General features: G+C 40.2%; 1 protein-coding gene across 1 annotated transcript in view; it reads right to left on the bottom strand.

The window, feature by feature from the left end:
• Positions 1-2,462: 2,462 nt before the first annotated feature.
• The window catches only part of CTNNAL1 (catenin alpha like 1), a gene marked incomplete at both ends in the record, with an annotated part of 73,866 nt that continues 55,505 nt past the window's right edge, over positions 2,463-20,823 (bottom strand). Inside the window, 8 exons of the mRNA XM_080708917.1 lie at positions 2,463-2,531; positions 2,658-2,741; positions 3,372-3,485; positions 3,916-3,972; positions 6,225-6,273; positions 11,267-11,421; positions 11,511-11,561; positions 17,871-17,908. Coding sequence (XP_080565043.1) covers positions 2,463-2,531; positions 2,658-2,741; positions 3,372-3,485; positions 3,916-3,972; positions 6,225-6,273; positions 11,267-11,421; positions 11,511-11,561; positions 17,871-17,908 — 617 coding nt within the window. The remainder of the gene's footprint in view (positions 2,532-2,657; positions 2,742-3,371; positions 3,486-3,915; positions 3,973-6,224; positions 6,274-11,266; positions 11,422-11,510; positions 11,562-17,870; positions 17,909-20,823) is intronic.

Genomic DNA, 20,823 nt, shown 5'->3' with positions numbered 1-20,823 from the left:
GGCTGCAACACATAAATTGAAATGTCCCAGTTTTAAATAAAACAGTTTTACAGAGAAGAAATTGCTTGCTGTGTAAAATCCTCACGTTCTCTATCTTATGCTGCTGAAGTCATGCTATTCCTTATATACCCTTCTTGTGCTTTGCTTTAGAGAACATTCTCAGGTATGTAAGGATTCTTGTAAATGAAAAAATTATTTTTAATTCACACCAAAAAATCGTTTTAACCTGAGTGGCAACATGATTGTCCTTTAAATACACCCACTACCTGGGATGGGTTAGTACCTCGAGAAACACCTACAGTGATGGTGCTGGGCTGAGAGTGGAGGCGTCAGCCAGACTACAGTGATTCTTCAAGACTTCATACGACAGTGATAAGAGTGTAGCTCAGAGGCAGAATGCTCCTGGGTTCAATCCCAGAACCACAAAATAAAGTACACCTATGATGTAGCTATTTTATATAATAACATATTCTCCCACAATTTCATTGTATTTTAAAATAATATTTTGGTTTTACACAAAATTCATGCTTGGAGATATGAACTCTATAAAGTAGTATATAATAAAGTTGATTAACCGATCTGAGTGCATCCCATTTTCTCCCTTAAGACTACAGTAAATGTTTTATTCAGTAAAATACTATGTAGGCTGGGAGTGGTGACACACAGTTGTCTCAGTACTTGGGAAGCTCAAACAGGAGGATGACAGGTTTGTGGCCAGCCTCAGCAACGTAGTGAGGCAGTCTGCAACTTGAGATCCTGTTTCAAAGCAAGTAAAATAAGAGTTGGGCATAGTGGTGCGTGCTTGTAATCCCAGCATTTGGGAGGCTGAGACAGGAGGATTGCGGTTTTGAAGACAGCCTCGGCTACTTAGGCCCTTTGAAACTCAGTGAGACCCTGTTTCAAGATAAAGAATAAAAAATAGGGCTGGGGATATAGCTCAGAGGTAGAATGGCTCTGGGTTCAATCCCCAGTACCACAAAAGAAAAAATACTGACTAGCTAATTGGGAATCATGGTCCTTCAGGATCCTTTGTGAACACTGTCAGCTGATCCCGATACAGGTCATCAGACCAGCTTACTACATGTCTACTGCCATAGGTCGACTGATGATAGGACTACTTCAAAGTGCTGGGATACAGGAACTATGATACAATTCCAAAACAAAGTTAACCACATAAGGAGAAAGTATAAACCAGATCCTTCAACCAAAAACCCATCCCACAAAAGCAAGAAAAACTTTAGACCCTAAAATTAAAAACACTAGAGAAAGGTGTTTATTGGTTGTATGATGAACATTCAATGCCACAGGTATAAATGTACAATTATTCAGAATTTAAACACCTAGTTGGTTCCGGTTTGTTTTTGCTTTTAATCTGCCATTCCATCAATCAATACTGAGAAGGGTAATTCAAAACTTTTTTAAGCCAGTAAGAAGCCTAGTAATGTAATGTGCCCTGTGTGCCATGTGTGGTAGGGCACATTGACCAGCTATGCTAGAACTAGAACCACAGCTGGGCGTGGTGGCGCACACTTGTAATCCCAGCATTCAGGAGCCCGAGACCAGAGGATTGTGGTTCGTGGACAGCCTCAGCTACTTAGGCCCCCTGCAACTCAGTGAGACCCAGTTTCAAAATAAAGAATAAAAAATAGGGCAGGGGGTGTAGCTCGGAGGTCAAATGCCCCTGGGTTCCATCCCCAGACCCGCAAAAAAAAAAAAAAAAAAAAAGAACTAGAACCAAGAGAACTCCTCGGGCTGGGAGTGCAGCACAGTGAGAGGGTTTGCCTAGCATGTGTGAAGCCCTGGGTCTGATCCCCAGCAAAAACAAAACAAAATTTTTTTCAACAGGAGTTGCCCCAGGTTCTGTGGAGCGAGCTCTATTACCCTGACTTGAGAGTAGGGAAGGGAAACACAGTGTAACATACAACCCTTACTATGGGAAACACCTGCTAGAAAACAACAGTGCTACTTACTAGCTTGGCTGGTGGTGGCGAGGCATGTGAGTGGCCCTGGTCATACTTGAAAAGAGGAAATGAAGACCAGTCTGCAGATCTAAGGAAAACTGGGTCACCCCGATGACTGCATAATTTCTCCTGAACTTACTGTTCAGGATGATAAGTTAAAATAAAACAGTTAAGGTATAAAATGCCAAGGTGATGACGTGCTCAAAATAGTTTCTTTGGGTTCAGCTGTTACTAAGACCGTTGAGATATTTGGTTCAACTTTAAAAAAAAAAATTAGCGCAATGTCCATTTTAAAATCGCACTGCAATTAGAATTCTAGCAGTTACAGTAGCATTTATTAGCTGTCAGCTTCACAATTTGAAGATCAGAAAATAAAGCAAGATTTTATTACTGTTGTTTTTATAAAACTCTTGAATTTCTGAAAATATAAAGAATAATTATGCTGTTTTTAACTGACAGCTTTGTCACACGATGTTCCAGAGATCCGGCCCCAAAAGCTTCTCAGCTTTTACAGTCCACTGCCGTGTCTTTATTTGTAACTGAGACCCATCTGTTATTTTCCATCTGAAGCTGGAAAGAGTTAAGACAATTAGTTTCTGTTTTAATCGAAAACAAAAGTTGCAAAAGTTAGTGTTATTTTCTTTTGCATTTTGTTTAAGCTAATGGAGTGAATTTAAGATAGAAAAAGGGTCTTACCTTCTCCAGCAGATTATAGCACAGAGAGAGAAGTCGGACCAAGAGAGCCATCATGGATCTAGCCTTTGTAATACACTGGTCCACCTGCAGTGATAGAAAGTGTGCAAATCATATTCTAGAAGTGGCATTTCTAAGAACTTTATCATGCATCTACTTTTAAAATGGTGAGATTTCTCCATCATGGAAATCTAACGTCTTGAAAGGTATAGATTAGTGAGCATGAGCTGACTCGGGGCCCCAGAGTCAGTGGTCACTGCCCACGTCTCGTGCCTATTTTCTGACCCCAGGGAGAACAGGTGGAAAAGTAACTCGTCTACTTCAGGCTGATGAGCTTCCCAAACAGCTCCGCGCAGTGGCGGAAGCCCTGACTTTGCAATTCCTGGCATTCTGTTTTGTGGGCAGAAGACCACATTTCCTCAGATGAATTAGAGAAGCCTCGACATCTGTGCCTTAGATGAAGACTTAAGGGTAGCCGCTGCTCAGGACTGTGGAATTAATCTATATTCAAAATGCTAATTTATTTGATTAACCTGCTGTTCTGGGGTCAGTCAGTTATAACAGATAATGTATGACTCAATCAAGGCATGCAAAATGGAAATACATTACCATTCTATGAATACTAACACTTTATTCCAAGAAAGAGGCTGAAGTTAACTTAGTAAATACAGAGATCTACAGGGCTCTCAAGTGTCTACCTGGGTAATCCCCTTTTACCTTTAGTAACACTTTATTCTGCAGTGATGATTTAGTTATTGTCTGCAGCTGGTGGCATAGAGGAATTAGCTTGTTTATTTCCAGAAGAAGCATAAGTTTGTCATCATCTTTCAGCTGAAATGTAATTTAGGAAGTTATAACAACCTCAACAAAACCACTTTTTTGTTGTTGTTGTTGGTGGTGGTGGGGTGTGTGTGTGTGTGTGTGTGTGTGTGTGTGTGTGTGTGTGTGTGTGTGTGTTTTGCTGGGGACTGAATCCAGGGGCATTCTGCCTGAGTTATACCCCCAGCCCAGTTTTTTTTATTCTTTATTTTGAAACAGGGTCTCACTAAGTTGTGGAGGGCCCCACTAAGTAGCTGAGGCTGGCTGCAGACCCAGATCCTCCAGTCTCAGCCTCCCAAGTACTGCTATTACAAGCATGAGCCACCATGCCCAGCTAAAACTTGATATTTTATACCATAAATACATTAGATCTTAATAATCTACTCCCAAAGTGGGTATATATGACATCATTACCAGCAGCAGGCAGGTGGACATGTGTTACCTGTTTTGAAAAGGCTTGTACACTTGAAGTAAGCTTTAAGCCCTCTGTGGCAAAAACCTGGTAGAAAGGGAGAATATCACCATTTTAGATTAATGTAATGGATAGTTGATAAGAAATATACTCACTAATTATTTTATATAGTTTTGTTTTGTTTTGCAGTACTAGGGATGGAATACAGGGCATCCTACCTCCAAGCGACACCCCAGTCCTAATTTTTACTCTTCATTTTGAAACAGGGTCTCGCTGAGTTGCAAAGGGCCTCACTCAGTAGCTGAGGCTTTCCATGAACCACATTCCTCCTATCTCAACCTCCCAAATGCTGGAATTACAATCGTGCACCACTATGCCTGGCTTTAGTTTTAAAAATACAGCCTAGACATTAAAAAAAAAAAAAACCTGTCATAGAATTCCTAAAGTTAGCCAGGCATTGGTGGCTCATTTCTGCAATCCTAATGCCTGAGAGGCTGAGACAGGAAAATCACAGGCTCAAGGCCAGTCTCAGCAGCTTAGATGTTGTTTCAAAATAAAAAATAAAAATAAAAAGTAATGGGGATATAGCTAGGTAGTAGAATGCTCTTGGGTTCAATCCCCAGTAATCCTCTAAAAAAAAAAAAAAAGAATTTCTAAAAATTTTGTTGTACCCAGGAAAGCACAAGGATTTCGCTGTATTCAATTTCCTCAGACCTGACACAAAATCAGTCCCTGTAGAGGTGCCTCTATAACGAGATTTCCAGTTATTCTGGAGGGTCACACAGACATGTAACACTCAGCCTCACAAACGATGTTTGGGTTTCTGAAGGGATCCTGAGCTCAACTCATAGACTCCCCAATGATAAAAAGGTGATGAATCCTGGAGAATGATTTCAAAAAAGTTAGAACTTTGCCACTTCCATCCAACTGCCTATAGCACCTGTAGTCCCAGCTCCTTGGCAGTCTGAGGTGGGAGAATCAGTGTGTCCAGGAGTTCAGGACCAGCCTGGGCAACATATTAGGACCCCAGCTCAAATAAAAGGAAAAGGAAGAAAATAAAAAAGGAGTTTTGCAACCAAGTTGCCAATCTAAAACTTCTAACTAGAGGGAGGATTGGCGATGAGCCTAGATGAAATTCCATTAAGACACACACAGCAAAAGAGTGGTGCCCACATATCTGCCTCTCCCTAAATTCCCTAAATCATCATGAATATGGAAGAAAACTATTATGTACTGACTACCTGCCAGAGGCCTTCAGCTACATCAGAAGCTTGTTTTGTTTTTTTGGGGATACTGGGGATTGAACACAGGGGCATTCTACCTCTGAGCTACACCACCAATGCTATCTTATTTTTTTATTTTGAAATGTGGTCAAAAGCTGGGTGTGGTGGTTTGCACCTATAATCTCAGTACTTGGGAGGCTGAGACAGGAGGATCACAGGTCCATGACCAGCCTCAGCTACTTAATTAGACCCTGTTTCAAAATAAAGAACAAAAAATAGGGCTAGGGCTGTAGTTTGGAGGTAGAATGCCCCTGGGTTTTATCCTCACTACTGCAGAGCAAGAGGGAGAAAGGGAGAGAGGGAGAGGGGGAGAGGGAGGGAGGGAGGTGGAGAGAGGGAGAGGGAGAGGAAGGGGAGGGGAGGGGAGGGGAGGGGAGAGGAGAGGAGAGAGGAGAGGAGAGGAGAGGAGTGGAAAGGGGAGAGGAGAGGAGAGAGAAGAGGGGAGGGGAGGGGAGGAGAGGGGAGGGGAGGAGAGGGGAGGGGAGGGGAGGAGAGAAGGAAGAAAGTGAAAGAAAGCAAGGAAGTCTCACTAAGTTGCAGAGGGCCATGCTAAGTTGCTGCATGCTCAAACCTCTGATTCTCCTGTCTCAGGCTCCCAAGTACTGGAATTACAGATGCAAGCCACCATGCTCAGCGGACAGAAGCTTTTGTATATTTTATCTCATTTAATTAACATCATTCATTCATCGAGAATGAAGAGGCTAAAACCTTTCTACAACTCTGGAAGGTATAAGGGATTTGGATCTTCTTACAGATTTATTTTCATCTACTTAGGCAAACCTAGAACTTGCTAATGCATTTAACTGACTACCAACAACGCCTATTCTACTGTATCCCTGCAATATTTAAGCTTCTTTCTAATAAGAGAACCAGGCAAATTCTAAAAAATCTTACTGAAAGCCCTCTACCTTTCTACGTTTCTACCACTCTGTAGAGCACACAGGTATATATACATGCAAGCATACACACAATATAATAAATCATTCAGAAAACCTACTTATACTCCACTTTTAGCCCAGAAATCAAATAGTAGTATAAATTGATAATAAAACATACCTCAAGGTGATAAATTAAATCCTGAGAAGTTTTCAGTGGCCCTTCTCCTCTAAAATAAAATAAGTTATTAATTAGGTTTAAAAAAGATACTGCTTGAATAATGGTTGTATAACAATCTTAAAACATTTGTGTATTAATAGATTCCATATTTTGAACAACAATATGAACAGACTACTAAAATTGTGACTTTATTCTTAAAGTAATTTTAATAATGGGCTACTACTTTGTAGAATATTTCTTCCAAAAAAATATCACATATGTCAATTTTGTAAAGAAATTTTAAATTGACAAGTTACACTCAAGTTCTATTTGTTCTTTTTAATATTTTTTTCATTTTGCTTCATGCATTAAATATATTAAATCTAATAATATGTCTTCACCAAAAGCCATTTGTTATATAATAAAAATGAGATCAAACCAAAAGTCAGAAAATTCTCTCTTCTAATTCTAATTCCAGCTCTGGTAGGAACTCAGTTGTTCAGCTTTGGTAAAACATATTTAAGTTTCAACTCTTAATGTATATAATATTCATAATATTACTAGTGGCTATCAGCTTCTCCAAGAGAATGGGAAATACCAGGTTAAGAAACTACCAAAACCAGGGTAAGCTCACCAAGTACTGTGTGCATTTATGTCACTATCGCTGTGAACTGCGTTGTGATGTGACACTATAATGCACCAATAAAAGTATTTTTAAAAGAGAAAAACAAAACTACCAGGAAAAATTAACTCTAAGAAACAAGAAGCAAATAACAGCAAAGAAAATGATAGGACGCATCAAGAACACAATGACTGAGGTGCAAGTCAGAAAAGCAGCACTCGAGAGCCACTGAGCAGCTCAAGATGTGGACAGCTAATTTCCCATCTCTGATAAACTCTTCACAAGATCAACTGAAATAATAAAACAAGAGGCATGTTAAAAAAAACTATAAAGCACTGGTGAGTTTGACATTCTCTCCAACTATAAGGCTGGAAAATCTTAAACATAGAAATTATCAAAAACTTATATAAATTATTACAACCACCTTACACAAAAGCATGAGAAAGGGCTGTAAAGTTGCCCAAGAAAACTGCAAAGCTCAATACTGTGAGGGTAACAGTCACAGAAATAAGTATGTAGATGAGGTGGGAAAATCACAGGCTTTGAAGGAATGACGACTGAAGAAACAAGTATAGAGAACGTGTACGTAGAAAACAAAACCAACCTGAGAGACTATCACAGATCATTACGTTACCATGACCCGCCTAAATGATAACAAGGTTTTTCTCCATTTCAAAAAAATCCATTTTCCTTTATTGAAATCTGTTGGCCCTGTCCCATCACAGCCCCTGACACTTCCCAGTCCTGATGGGATGCACTCTGTCCTTTACCCAAATCCTCTATGCTGACCATACCATCGTGAAATAACTAATTAAAGAGGAAGTTATATTAAAAAGAAAGTCTACTGCCAGATGTGTTGGCGCCTGTAATCCCAGTATTTTGGGAGGCTGAGACAGGAGGATCTCAGGTTCAAAGCCAGTCTCACCAACTTAGACCCTATTCCCAAATAAAAAATAAAATACGGCTGGGAGTATAGCTCAGAGGTATACTGCCTCTGCATTCAATCCCCAGTACAGAAGGAAAAAAATGAGAGAGAGAGAGAGAGAGAGAGAGAGAGAGAGAGAGAGAGAGAGAGAGAGAGAGAGTTTACTGATGAAACTTTTCCTTAGGAAGACTTTACATATCAAACTATTCTTTAGTGGGGGGGGGTACTGGGGATGAAACCCAGGAGCATTCTACATCCGACCTATACCCCCAGCCCTATTTTTTATTCTTTATTTTGAAACAGGATGTCACTGAATTGCAAAGGGCCTCACTAAGTTGCTGAGGCTCTCTGCAAATTGCGATCCTCCTGTCTCAGCCTCCCTTTCAAATGCTGGGATTACAAACGTGCACCACCACGCCCAGCTATCAAACTATATTCATTAAGTAAATAATGTATTCCTTCAGATTTTAATAGTCATATACTTTCTTTTACCAGGTGTGGTGGCACATGCCTATAGTACTTGGGAGGCTAAAACAGGAGGATCACAGCTTTGAGGCCAGCCTGGGCAATTTTGAGACCCTGTCTCAAAGTAAAAAACTAAAAACAGGTAGTGATGTACTTTAGAGGTAGAGAACCCCTGGGTTCAATCCTAAGTAATACACACACACACACACACACACACACACACACACACACACACACATATTTAAGTATGATTTTCATACTAGTCAGTAATGATTACCATGATTCAAAAGTTGAGGTTTTTATTTCAGCAATCTGAAAATTCACTGTGCATAATAAACACAAGAGTTCTATTTATTATTGTTGTTGTTGTTGTTTTTCTTCCTCTCTCCAGAAGAATTATCTTCCTAGCTGGGAGTCATGGCACACACCTGTAATCCCAGTACTTAGAAGGCTGAGACAGTAGAATCACAAGTCTGAGGTCAGCCTCAGCAACTTAGCAAGACCCTCAGGAATAAGGAGACCGTGTCTCAAACTAAAAATTAAAAAGGACTGGGGTGTAGCTCAGAGGCAGAACACCCCTGGGTTCAAGTCTCAGCACTAAAATAAAACAAAGAACTATCTACCTAGAAACGGCAGACGATATCAAGAGGAAACTGAAGCCTCTTAGCTATGGAAGGCTTTTCCTCACTTCTAATTGTCCTTTGAAATGAAGAAATCTCCAGAAACCTAACATATTCATATTCTCTCTCTCTCTCTGTCTCTCTCCTCTGTCTCTGTCTCTCTCTCTCCCTCCCTCTCCCTCTCTCTCTCTCTCTCTCACAGACACCTCTCATCCTTTCAGTCTTTCTGGTGACTTTCCTAAAATAAATTGAGTATTCTACCCGTTGGTTTTCTCCCTTTTCTCTTGGAAGTGAATCTGCTTTTAAGAAAAGTGTGTTCTTCTGTGTGTTTTCTAGATACATCCTGGCCTTTTTTTTTTTTTAATTCTATATACCATTTTTAAAAAAACTTATTTGCCTGTGAATATAAACTACATCCTCCAACATCAGCTTTATTAATCTTTTTTAAACCAGAATGAAAAGAGGACTACCTAGAAGATAATGAAGTATTGAAGACTGGAAGAATTTTCCACATGAAAAAGATAGATTTCAAAAGCCGGGCGTGGTGGCGCACGCTTGTAATCCCCGCGCTTGGGAGGCGGAGACAGGAGGAGGCGCAGGTTCGAAGCCAGCCACGTGCGCTGGCTTAGGAGACCCTGTTTCCAAATAAAAAATGTAAAAATAGGTCTGGGAGTGTAGCCCGGAGGTAGAAGGGCTTCCAGGAACCCCGTACCACTGAAGAAGAAGAAGAAGAAGAAGAAGAAGAAGAAGAAGAAGGAGGAGGAGGAGGAGGAGGAGGAGGAGGAGGAGGAGGAGGAGGAGGAGGAGGAGATAGATTTCAGAAAATGAATGAAAAGTGTGAAGTCATTTCTTGGGAAAATCCTACAACAGATTATTGAGGAGATAATCAGTTTGGGCTAAACAGAATGACTATACCGTGTGTATAAATTTGTAACAAAAGACTTTGGATTGTGATCAACACTGACTTAAATAAGGCATTTGATCAAGAGCCTCAAAATATAGATCAAACAGAAAATGTAGAAGGGTAATGTGAAAAATAGAGAAATGTGGCCAGAATCTGTGGCACATACCTGTAATCCCAGTACTTGGGAGGCTGAGACAGAAGGATTTCAGGTTTGAGGCCAGCTTCAGCAAACTGGTAAGACCCTGTTTCAAAATAAAAAGGGCTTGGTGTATAGCTTGGAGGAAGAATGCATCTGGATTCAATCCCCAGTACCCAAAATAGGGGAATTCTCTCCCTACTGAGTGTTGACTCATGAAGATTTGGCAACCCATTAGAGACAGGCCTCATAACTCCCCTTCATTGACCTGTGTCTAATCAATCAGTTGTACAAAGATATAAAACTCATGTTCTCTAAACATACTGATGCTAAGAGAGACACGGATACGTAGGATGGCACAAGACAGAATATGAGTTAAAGTTCCTTCTCTCTCTCTCCCTCTTTCTCTGTCTCTATCTCTATCTTTCTTTTGTGGTACTAGAGATCAAACCCAGAGGCATTCTACATCTGAGTACACCCCAAAACATATTTTATTTTTTATTTTTTAAACAGGACCTCATTAAGCTGCAGAGGGCCTCACAAAGGTGCTGAGACTGGCCACGAACCTGTGGTCCTCAGGTCTCAACCTCCCAAGTAATGGGATTGCAGGTGTGCACCACTATGTCCAGCAAATTATTTCAATATTATGAAAAGAATGGGGTACAAACCTCTAAAAGAACACTTTCCAAATCTCACTTCCATATATATGTGTCTTTTTTATTTTTTATTGGTGCATTGTAGTTATACATTTTTTTTTTTTTTGTGGTACTGGGGTTCCTGGAAGCCCTTCTACCTCCGGGCTACACTCCCAGACCTATTTTTACATTTTTATTTGGAAACAGGGTCTCCTAAGCCAGCGCACGCGGCTGGCTTCGAACCTGCGCGATCCTCCTGTCTCTGCCTCCCAAGCGCGGGGATTACAAGCGTGCGCCACCACGCCCGGCATAGTTATACATCTTAATGGGGTACAAGATGGTAGAGGCATACATGCACGCATCACTCACTTAGCCCTTCCCCAATTCCCGCCCCACTCCCTCCTCCTCCGTCCCTCTCATGTTTGGTTTAGTGATTGACTTTGATATGTTTGTGAATGTACAACTAGTATGTTATGGAATTTTCCTCTTCGCCCTCCCAGCCCCCTCAGTTGGAATGCCTTATTTGCTCATCTATGGTTTTTCCTTCTTCATCTAGAGTTTCTCCTATGACCCATTTAGATGCGTCTTCTCATTGCATTTACTGAATTAAGTTATCATAACTTCTTCCAATCTTTTTGCCACATATTTGCTATTGACTTTAACCCAGCAATGATTTAACATGGCACTTTTTCTTTACACCAACAATACACAGTATTATTAAACTGATTTTAGCAGATTGAAATGTAACCACATTACCTAGTAAATAAATAAAGAGAGTAGGCCATCCTGGACATGTTCCGTCCATGTTTAACGATGTCGTTCTCCTGATCTGCCCACTTATCAATCTCGCAGTCAGCATCAGAGGTGAGCAAACCCAGCTTAAGTCCGAGCTTCACCACCTTGGCTTGGTCCTACAAACACACATTTTAATCTCAACTTTGCCATTACTGAGGCAAGAGGAAGGTTAGGTGTAAGACCACCACCAAAGAAAAGGTTTTACCTCAGCATCGGGCTTATCAGGCTTCAGTGATTTCAGGTTTGCATTATTCTTCTATGACAACAAAAAGATTAAGATTATCTTAAAACAATAGTAATGAAAGGTGTAGCAAAAATACTCATAATAAAGTATAATTTTAACATATCCAGTAGAGAGTGAAATTTTATTAAGCATTTTAAATTAAATGAATAACAAACTTCAAATACTCTACTAGTAGGCGAGTCCAACTTTGAACAGTGGTTGGTTTGGAACCTGGGGCAGGTTGGTTTGGAGAGCAGGCCAGTCCAGTCCTGCCGTGTTCTCTGTGTTAGCGGTTGTTCTCCTCTTACCACAGGGGCTTTGGAAACCTACCTTTTGAGACAATGTCTGCAATATTCCTGGCTTCCAGTATTAATGCCCCCCAAACCTGCCTGGCTTCTCTGTTGCAATAATATTATTATAATGCTTGAATTATCCTTAGGAAAGGCTCAATTGCTAACCCAAAATAAATCACCATAAGTAGGTTTTTATACTTTCCTAACTAATGGTTATGGCTCTAGGATTTAATTTCTTTAACTAATTTGCCCATAAACCAGGCATGGTGGCCCACATCTGTAATCTTAGTACTTGGGAGGCTGAGACAGGAGGATCGTAAGTGTGAAGCCAGCCTCAGCAACTTAGTGAGGCTCTTAGCAACTTAGTCAGACCTTGTTTTAAAGTAAAAAATAATATAGGGCTGGAGTATAGCTCAGAGCTACAATGTGCCTGGGTTTAATGCCTAGTACCAAATAAATAAATAAATAGCCCATAGACAGCTAAATGTCAACATCTTAGTTTCACTGCCATCACAATTGCTAATCCCATATCACAGGTTGTAAAGAGAGTATACCTAGAATTTAGGAATTAATGTGTGAACCAATGTTGAATGGTTTCCTGTTTTTTGAAACAAGTTTTAAGTTTTTAAAATAAGGTATTTGGAATTGAGAATATATTTCCCCTAGAAGGAAAGAAATCTATACCACTTAGGTTACTAGGCTAGTCCATAGGTATTTACTTAGTTGTAAAACAAATACCAGGATAGACCCTACCATTACCAATAACCAACCTACCTACCTACCTTTCTTTCTTTCTTTCTTTCTTTCTTTCTTTCTTTCTTTCTTTCTTTTTGGTAGAAGTGGGGATGGAACCGAGGGACATTCTACTTCCAAGCTATACCTCCAGTCTTATTTTTTTATTCTTTATTTTGAAACATGGTCTCACTAAATTGCAGAGGGTCTCATTAAGCAGCTGAGGCTGGCTACAAACCTGTGATCCTCCTGTCTCAGTCTTCCAAGAACTGGGATTTACAAGCATGTACCACTACGCCTGGCCAAATTACTATTGTTAAAGTAGTTTAAAAGGGCCCAAAGAGAATTGCCTGAAAAGGTAAATAAACCATCTTAATGATGTAACCAAGCTTGCCATCTAGTGGACACTATTTTGGGATGCAATCAGATTCCTCAATTTCAGTTGTATAAAAATGAAGACTTTGCGGGGAGTGGTGGTGCAGGCTTGTAATCCCCGCGCTTGGGAGGCTGAGACAGGAGGATCACTGTTTGAGAACAGCCTCAGCTAATACTGAGTGAGGCCCTTTGCAACTCAGTTATTTCAAAATAAAGAATAAAAAATAGGGCTGGGGGTATAGCTCAATGCCCCTGGGTTCCATCCCCAGTACCACAAAAAAAAAAAATAAAATAAAATAAAACAAAATAAAATAATGAAGACCTTGAGCCTCTAAATATGAATAGCACCAAACACCAAATTTGCTTTCTAAAAAAGAGAGCTATAATTTTCTGGCTATATAACTAGCTATGATATCCTCAACTAAGAAAATTATTCATGATTCTGAAATTATTTGGTACTAAAAATAAAAAATCCACTATTCAGTTCAATTAAGATCTTTGCTCCATTTAACCTATTAAAAACTCTGTCATATATTTTCTATCCTCAAAAAACAATGTGGTAGGCCACACATACACTTGTAATCCCAGTACTTGGGAGACTGAGACAGGAAGACTGCAGGTTCAGAGCCAGTCTCATCTACTTAGTGATGCCCTCCACAACTTAGCAAGACCCTGTATAAAAATAAAAATTTTAAAAAAAGAAATAGGGCTAGGTGTGTAGCCCAGAGGTAGAATGCCCCTGGTTTCAATCCCCAGTACCACACATACACACAAAAAAAATTGTAGTAGCCCTAAGTTATAGCACTTAAAAAAAACAGTCAACTTAGCCGGGTGTGGTGGCACACGCTTGTAATCCCCACACTTTGAAGGCTGAGACAGGAGGATCGTGCAGGTTCGAAGCCAGCCTCAGCTGACTTAAGAGACCCTGTCTCCAAATAAAATATAAAATAGGTCTGGGAGTGTAGCCCAGAGGTAGAGGGCCCTTGGGTTCCATCCCCAATACCACCAAAAAAAAAAAAAAAAAAAAGTCAACTTACCTTATTTGCAACACAGTAGCATATTAACTATGACCATCTTTTGGGGTTGACTTAAAATAACAAAAATAGATAAATTTCAATTATACTTTCAAACTGTTTTGAGGATAGCTTAAGGCATAGAAACTCTTTTGCAAAAAGGCCACAAAAATATTTTGTAGCATTATGATTGAGATTTTTTAAACGAGGTACATTCAGGTTTGTTTTTTGTTGTTGTTGGTTTTTTTTTGTGTGTGTGTGTGGTCCTGGGGTTCCTGGAAACCCTTCTCCCTCCGGGCTACACTCCCAGACATATTTTTATGTTTTTATTTGGAAACAGGGTCTCTTAAGCACGATCCTCCTGTCTCCGCCTCCCAAGCGCGGGGATTACAAGCGTGCGCCACCACGCCCAGCTAGTTTTTTAAATTTTGTATTAAATGCCAGTCTCTTTAAAAAATACTAGCTAAATATATGGTTTTTTTTAATCTAGGGATTTATCATTTGTTCTTCCCTTATACTATCAATTATTCCCACTGTCATTTTTATATTCCAGGCACAGATTCATTTATTCATTCACTAAATAGTACTGGGAATTAAATCCAGAGCATTCTACCTCTGAGCTATATACACTGCCATTTTATTATGATTATGATTATTACTACTACTACTATTATTATTATTTTATTTTGAAGCAGAATCTTGCTAAGTTGTTGAGGATATCACTAAATTGTTGAGGCTGGCCTTGAACTTGCAATCCTCCTGACTCAGTCTCTGGGATTACAGACATGTACCATCACACCCTGGCCTTTCTTTTCTTTTCTTTTCTTTTTTCTATTTTGCATTGCCAGTTCTCTTTTCTGATACTCACAATCCGTTATTCGTTTTTCATATGCATTTAAATCTGTACTATCCAGTAGTGTATCCATTAGCCACAAGTAGCTACTGAACACTTGAAATGTGGCTAATCTGAGTTAAAATGTACTGTATGTAAAAAATACACACCAGATTTTTTTACAACTTAGGCTGACAAAGACTAAAAAAGGTTCCCATAGTTATATTTTGATTATGTGTCAAAGTGATAATATTTGGAATATACTGGATTAAATCAAATATACTATGAAATTTATTTTACAAGTTCCCTTTTTGGGCCACTATAAGTTTTTAAATTGTGTTATGTACCTTGAATTATACTGCTGTTGGACAATTTGGGCTAGGCTGTCAGAAACTATCCTGTCTTTTCTGTTGACTTATGAAATTATCAAATTACCTTCTGAGTGTCAAACTTGTGTCAGGCAGTTCTAGGCAACAGGAATACCGCAATAAACAAAGTATTTTTTAAGTTCCTATCTGTGGAATTTATCTTTTATTACCTGGTCATTACTATCCCAATGCCTAGCACACTGCTGGCAAACCACAGGTGATCACAAAGTATTTAACAATTAAATGAATGAACATATAAAAAATTGGCCTATCTCTCATAAAATGTTTGACCTGATAGAATATTGTTAACCCATGCTGGGTGTGGTGGTGCACGCGTGTAATCCCCGCACTTGGGAGGCTGAGACAGGAGGATCACACGGGTTCGAAGCCAGCCTCAGCTACTTAATGAGGCTCTCAGCAACTTAATGAGACCCTGTTTCCAAATAAAATATAAAAAAATAGGTCTGGGAGTATAGCCCAGAGGTAGAAAGCCTCTGGATTCCACCCTCAGTACCACCAAAAAAAAAAAAAAAAAATAGAATATTGTTAAGCCATCAGGCATGGTGGCATATGCCTGTAATACCAGTACTTGGAAGCCTGAGAAAAGAGGGTTGCAGGTTTTCAGACAGCCTCAGCTATTTAGTGAGTCCCTCCACAACTTAGTAAGTTCCTTTTTCAAAATAAAGTGTTAAAAATAGGGCTGAGGGTGTAGCTCAGAGGTAGAATGTCCCTGGGTTCAATGCCTGGTAACACAAAAAATAAAAATAAAAATAAAATAAATAAAAGAGGGCTGGGGGTATATGGCGCCATACACACTGTAAGCCATCAGAAATACTACTTTCTAGGTGTGCGTGGTGGCGCACGCTTGTAATCCCCGTGCTTGGGAGGCTGAGACAGGAGGATCGCACAGGTTCAAAGCCAGCCTCAGTTATTTAGTGAGGCTCTCAGCAACTTAGTGAGACCCTGTTTCCAAATAAAATATAAAATAGGTCTGGGAGTATAGCCTGGAGGTAGAAAGCCTCTGGGTTCCACCCTCAGTACCACCAAAAAAAAAAAAAAAAATAGAATATTGTTAAGCCATCAGGCATGGTGGCATATGCCTGTAATACCAGTACTTGGAAGCCTGAGAAAAGAGGGTTGCAGGTTTTCAGACAGCCTCAGCTATTTAGTGAGTCCCTCCACAACTTAGTAAGTTCCTTTTTCAAAATAAAGTGTTAAAAATAGGGCTGAGGGTGTAGCTCAGAGGTAGAATGTCCCTGGGTTCAATGCCTGGTAACACAAAAAATAAAAATAAAAATAAAATAAATAAAAGAGGGCTGGGGGTATATGGCGCCATACACACTGTAAGCCATCAGAAATACTACTTTCTAGGTGTGCGTGGTGGCGCACGCTTGTAATCCCCGTGCTTGGGAGGCTGAGACAGGAGGATCGCACAGGTTCAAAGCCAGCCTCAGTTATTTAGTGAGGCTCTCAGCAACTTAGTGAGACCCTGTTTCCAAATAAAATATAAAATAGGTCTGGGAGTATAGCCTGGAGGTAGAAAGCCTCTGGGTTCCACCCCCAGTACCACCAAAAAAGAAAGAAAGAAAGAAAGAAAGAAAGAAAGAAAGAAAGAAAGAAAGAAAGAAAGGAAGAAAGAGAGAGAGAGAGAGAGAGACAGACAGACAGACAGACAGACACTCCTTTCTTTGTGGTTGAGGAACTGGATATAATTTTATGTTGGACATAAATGACAAATATTTAATTTTCTCATTTACTCTCATGATTTCTTCTTCAGGATATATTTCCACAGTCTATTGTTTATCTTCTATTTTTTTGTCCATACTTTTTAATTGGTGAAACATAATTATACTCCTCTACTTCAAAATAGAGTTATACAGATGCTTGATAGTTTTAGAAGAATAGTCCTTTTTGATAACTGATGTTTTAAATATAATTCCTGCTTTCTTGTGTGTGTGTGTGTGTGTGTGTGTGTGTGTGTGTGTGTGTGTGGTACTGGGGTTCCTGGAAACCCTTTTACCTCCGGGCTACACTCCCAGACTTATTTTATGCTTTTTTATTTGGAAACAGGGTCTCTTACGCCAGCGCGGCTGGCTTCGAACCTGCGCGATCCTCCTGTCTCCGCCTCCAAAGGGCAGGGATTACAAGCGTGCGCCACCACGCCCAGAAATACCTGCTTTCTATATCTTGCATTTTATTCAAAGCTGTATATTTCTCTAGAATGAGCACTAGAAATTAAGTGCTGAGGTTATCAGAATGTGTCCTGGGTGGCATGACTGATGTTAAAATGCTATCAGCCAGAACACAGGGATTTTCCTTCCCAAAATGGATCTCAGGATCAGTGCCCAGCTAATCTGTCCTTCTGTATCTCTTTCCTATACAAATAGAGCATGTTTTCCTCTAGGTGCAGGTATATGAAAGTTCTCAGCTTGCAGAAAATGATTCCAACTTAACTTTGCAAATTAGATGCAAAATAGTGAGAACAAAATGACTCCTGAACTCAAATTAGGGCGTATTAATTGCAAATTGTTTTGCCCATTTTCTCAAACCCTCAAACAAATATTCAGAGTATGGGCCACATAAAGACGGCTGGCCAGAATCACAGCTCTGCACGGTCAGCGTTTAATAGCCTACCTTTTCTCTGTAGCAGCAACAGGCACCAAAAGCATAATTAAAATTCTCAATAGAAACATACAGAAACGCACATATTCACAGAGTCTTTTACTTACCGTTGGCTTTGGAAGTGATAGGTAGCCATACTTCTCTCCTACAAATAACATACATAACTTAAAAACTTTTTTAGAAAATATATTTCTATTATTCACATTTAACTTTTAGAATATTAAACAAGAAGGTTAGTGCGTTAGTTTTGTTAAGTCTATTAATTACATGTGATTGAGGGGGAAAAAAATCGTAATTTGGTTGGCCAAAAAGAAGACTGCCGGCCGAGCGTGGCGGCGCACACTTGTCATCCCAGCGCTTGAGAGGCTGAGACAGGAGGATCGCACAGGTTTGAAGCCAGCCTCAGCTACTTAGTGAGGCTCTCAGCAACTTAGTGAGACCCTGTTTTCAAATAAAAGTATAAAATAGGTCTGGGAGTATAGCCTGGAGGTAGAAAAGGCCCTGGCTTCTACCCTAGAACCACCAAAAGAAATAAATAAAAAAAATAAAAAAACGAAGAAGATTGCCAAGCCCCGCATCTCTAAGGCCCCTGTGAAGGCCGATTTCTCCCAACACAAGGAGGAAAGCCCTATGTCCCACTGACTCTGACCCCCGCCTACAGTTAGCTCATTCACTGCGTGTCCTCCTGCAGCAGCCTGCCTCTACTGAAAGCAGATTCCTTTTATCCTGCGCTTCTTCTCTTTGGGAAAGTACCAGACCAAATCATTTGCAATTAACGCCATAATGCATGCTGGGTGAGGAAAGACAACAACCACAGTGTACAAGACAGGAGAGCACACAGCAAAGAGCAGCCTGGGCTGTGAGCCGAGCAGGGCGTGAGGCTGAGGAGAGGAGGGAGATCTGCGATGCTCCTTTCACTACCGCCCTGTCTTAACTCTTGAGGCTTCCAGAGCCTGTACACAGTCGAGGTACAATGAATGATGGATGTTTTCTCTCTCTCTCTCTCTCTCTCTCTCTCTCTCTCTCTCTCTCTCTCCCTCTCCCTCTCCCTCTCCCTCTCCCTCTCTCTCTCTCTCTCTGTGGTATTGGGGTGGAGCCCAGGGGCTTTTCTACCTCCAGGCTATACTCCCAGACCTATTTTTTATACTTTATTTGGAAACAGGGTCTCACTAAGTTGTTGAGAGCCTCACTAAGTGACTGAGGCTGCCTTCAAACCTGTGCAATCCTCCTATCTCAGCCTCCCAAGCGCTGGGATGACAAGTGTGCACCACCACACCTGGCTGTTTCTTAAAGCTAGTTTGTGATGTCTGGGATAAGAATTTAAGATAATATTCTAACAGTAATTGTTTCTTGAAGGAAAACAAGTATATTTATTCAGCTATGATGTAGTAGATCTAGTCATATGAAACTGCTCAGATGTCACCATTTTAAAATACCAAAACATAACAGTTGGGCATGATGGCACACACCTATAATCCTAGTACTTGGGAGGCTGAGACAGGAGGATCACAGGTTCGGGGATAGTCTCAGCAACCTAGCGAGACTCAGTTGCAAAACAAAAATAGAAGAGGGCTGGGAGTGTAGTTTCGAGTTAGCAGTTAGCTTGCCCTAGGTTCAATAATCCCCTGTAAAACACACACACACACACACACACACACACACACACACACCCCTAAAGTATAGGTGGGTGTGGTGTTACTTGGAAGGCTAAGATAGGAGAATGAAAGATTCAAGGCCAGCCTCAGCAGCTTAGCAATACCTCAGCAATTTAATAAAACCCTGCTTCAAAATAAAATAATTAAATAGGGCTGGGGGTGTATGTATCTTAGAGATAGCATCTCTTACATGCCCCTGGGCTCAATCCTGATTAACACACACATGAGAGAGGGGGGGGGGGGGAGGGGGAGGGGAGGGGAGAGGGAGAGGGAAAGAGAGAGAGGAGAGAGAGGGGGGAGGGAGGGAGGAGAGAGGAGAGAGGAGAGAGGGAGGAGAGAGCGCGCAATGTAGAAAAATAAAATAAATACCAAGACATCAATTTCATATGGTCCAGCCTTATTCAAATATTGAATAAAGAGTATTAAATCATGCCTTTTCTTATAGAATGACTATGACATAAAAACGGGATTCTATGGGTCTCAGAACGTTTCATGAAAATACTTAAAATTTTATCTAGAATTGTTCTATTGAAGATGGAGTCTACTAAGGACATGTGACTACTGATCATGTGAAACATGGCTAGCCTGAATTGAGATGTGCTGTGTCAAATACATACCAGATGTTGAAGACTTACTATAAAGAATGTAAAAAAGGATATAAAATATCTTATTAGTAATCTTAAGCTGGGCATGATGGTGCACACCTGTAACCCCAGTACTTTGGAGACTGAGACAGAAATATCACATCAACTTAGCAAGGTCCTCAGCAACTTAGTAAGATCCTGTTTCAAATTAAAAATTAAAAATAGGGGAGGGGGTATAGCTCAACGGTTCAATTCCCAGTACCACAAATAATAATAATGATGCTGAGGAATGTGACAATAATAATAATTTTAAAATATTGATTATGCCGGGCATGGTGGCGCACGCTTGTAATCCCCGCACTTGGGAGGCAGAGACAGGAGGATCGCGCAGGTTCGAAGTCAGCCGCGCACGCTGGCTTAGGAGACCCTGTTTCCAAATTTTAAAAAATGTAAAAATAGGTCTGGGAGTGTAGTCCACAGGTATAAGGGCTTCCAGGAACCCCAGTACCACCAAAAAATAAATAAATAAATAAAAATAAAATAAAATATTGATTATATGTTAAAAGGATAATATTATGAAATACTGGGTAAATAAAAACTAATGTTAAAATGAATTCTGCCTCTTTTTAATTCTTCTTGTACATAATAGAAAATTTTAAATTATATATATGGCTTGTATTCTATTTCTATTGGACAGTACTGATCTATAAGATGAATTACTGCTAAGGGTCAGTTAGGGTACTTGGAAATAATGTATGATTCAAATAATTTCTTTGCTGACGGGTGTGGTGCCGCACACTTGTAATCCCAGCATTTAGGAG

Source organism: Muscardinus avellanarius (assembly GCF_963383645.1).
Source record: "Muscardinus avellanarius genome assembly, chromosome: 13".
In the NCBI taxonomy this organism is placed as follows: Eukaryota; Metazoa; Chordata; class Mammalia; order Rodentia; family Gliridae; genus Muscardinus; species Muscardinus avellanarius.
The sequence above is the reverse complement of the archived record's forward strand: the minus strand, read 5'-3'. Positions and strand labels throughout refer to the sequence as shown.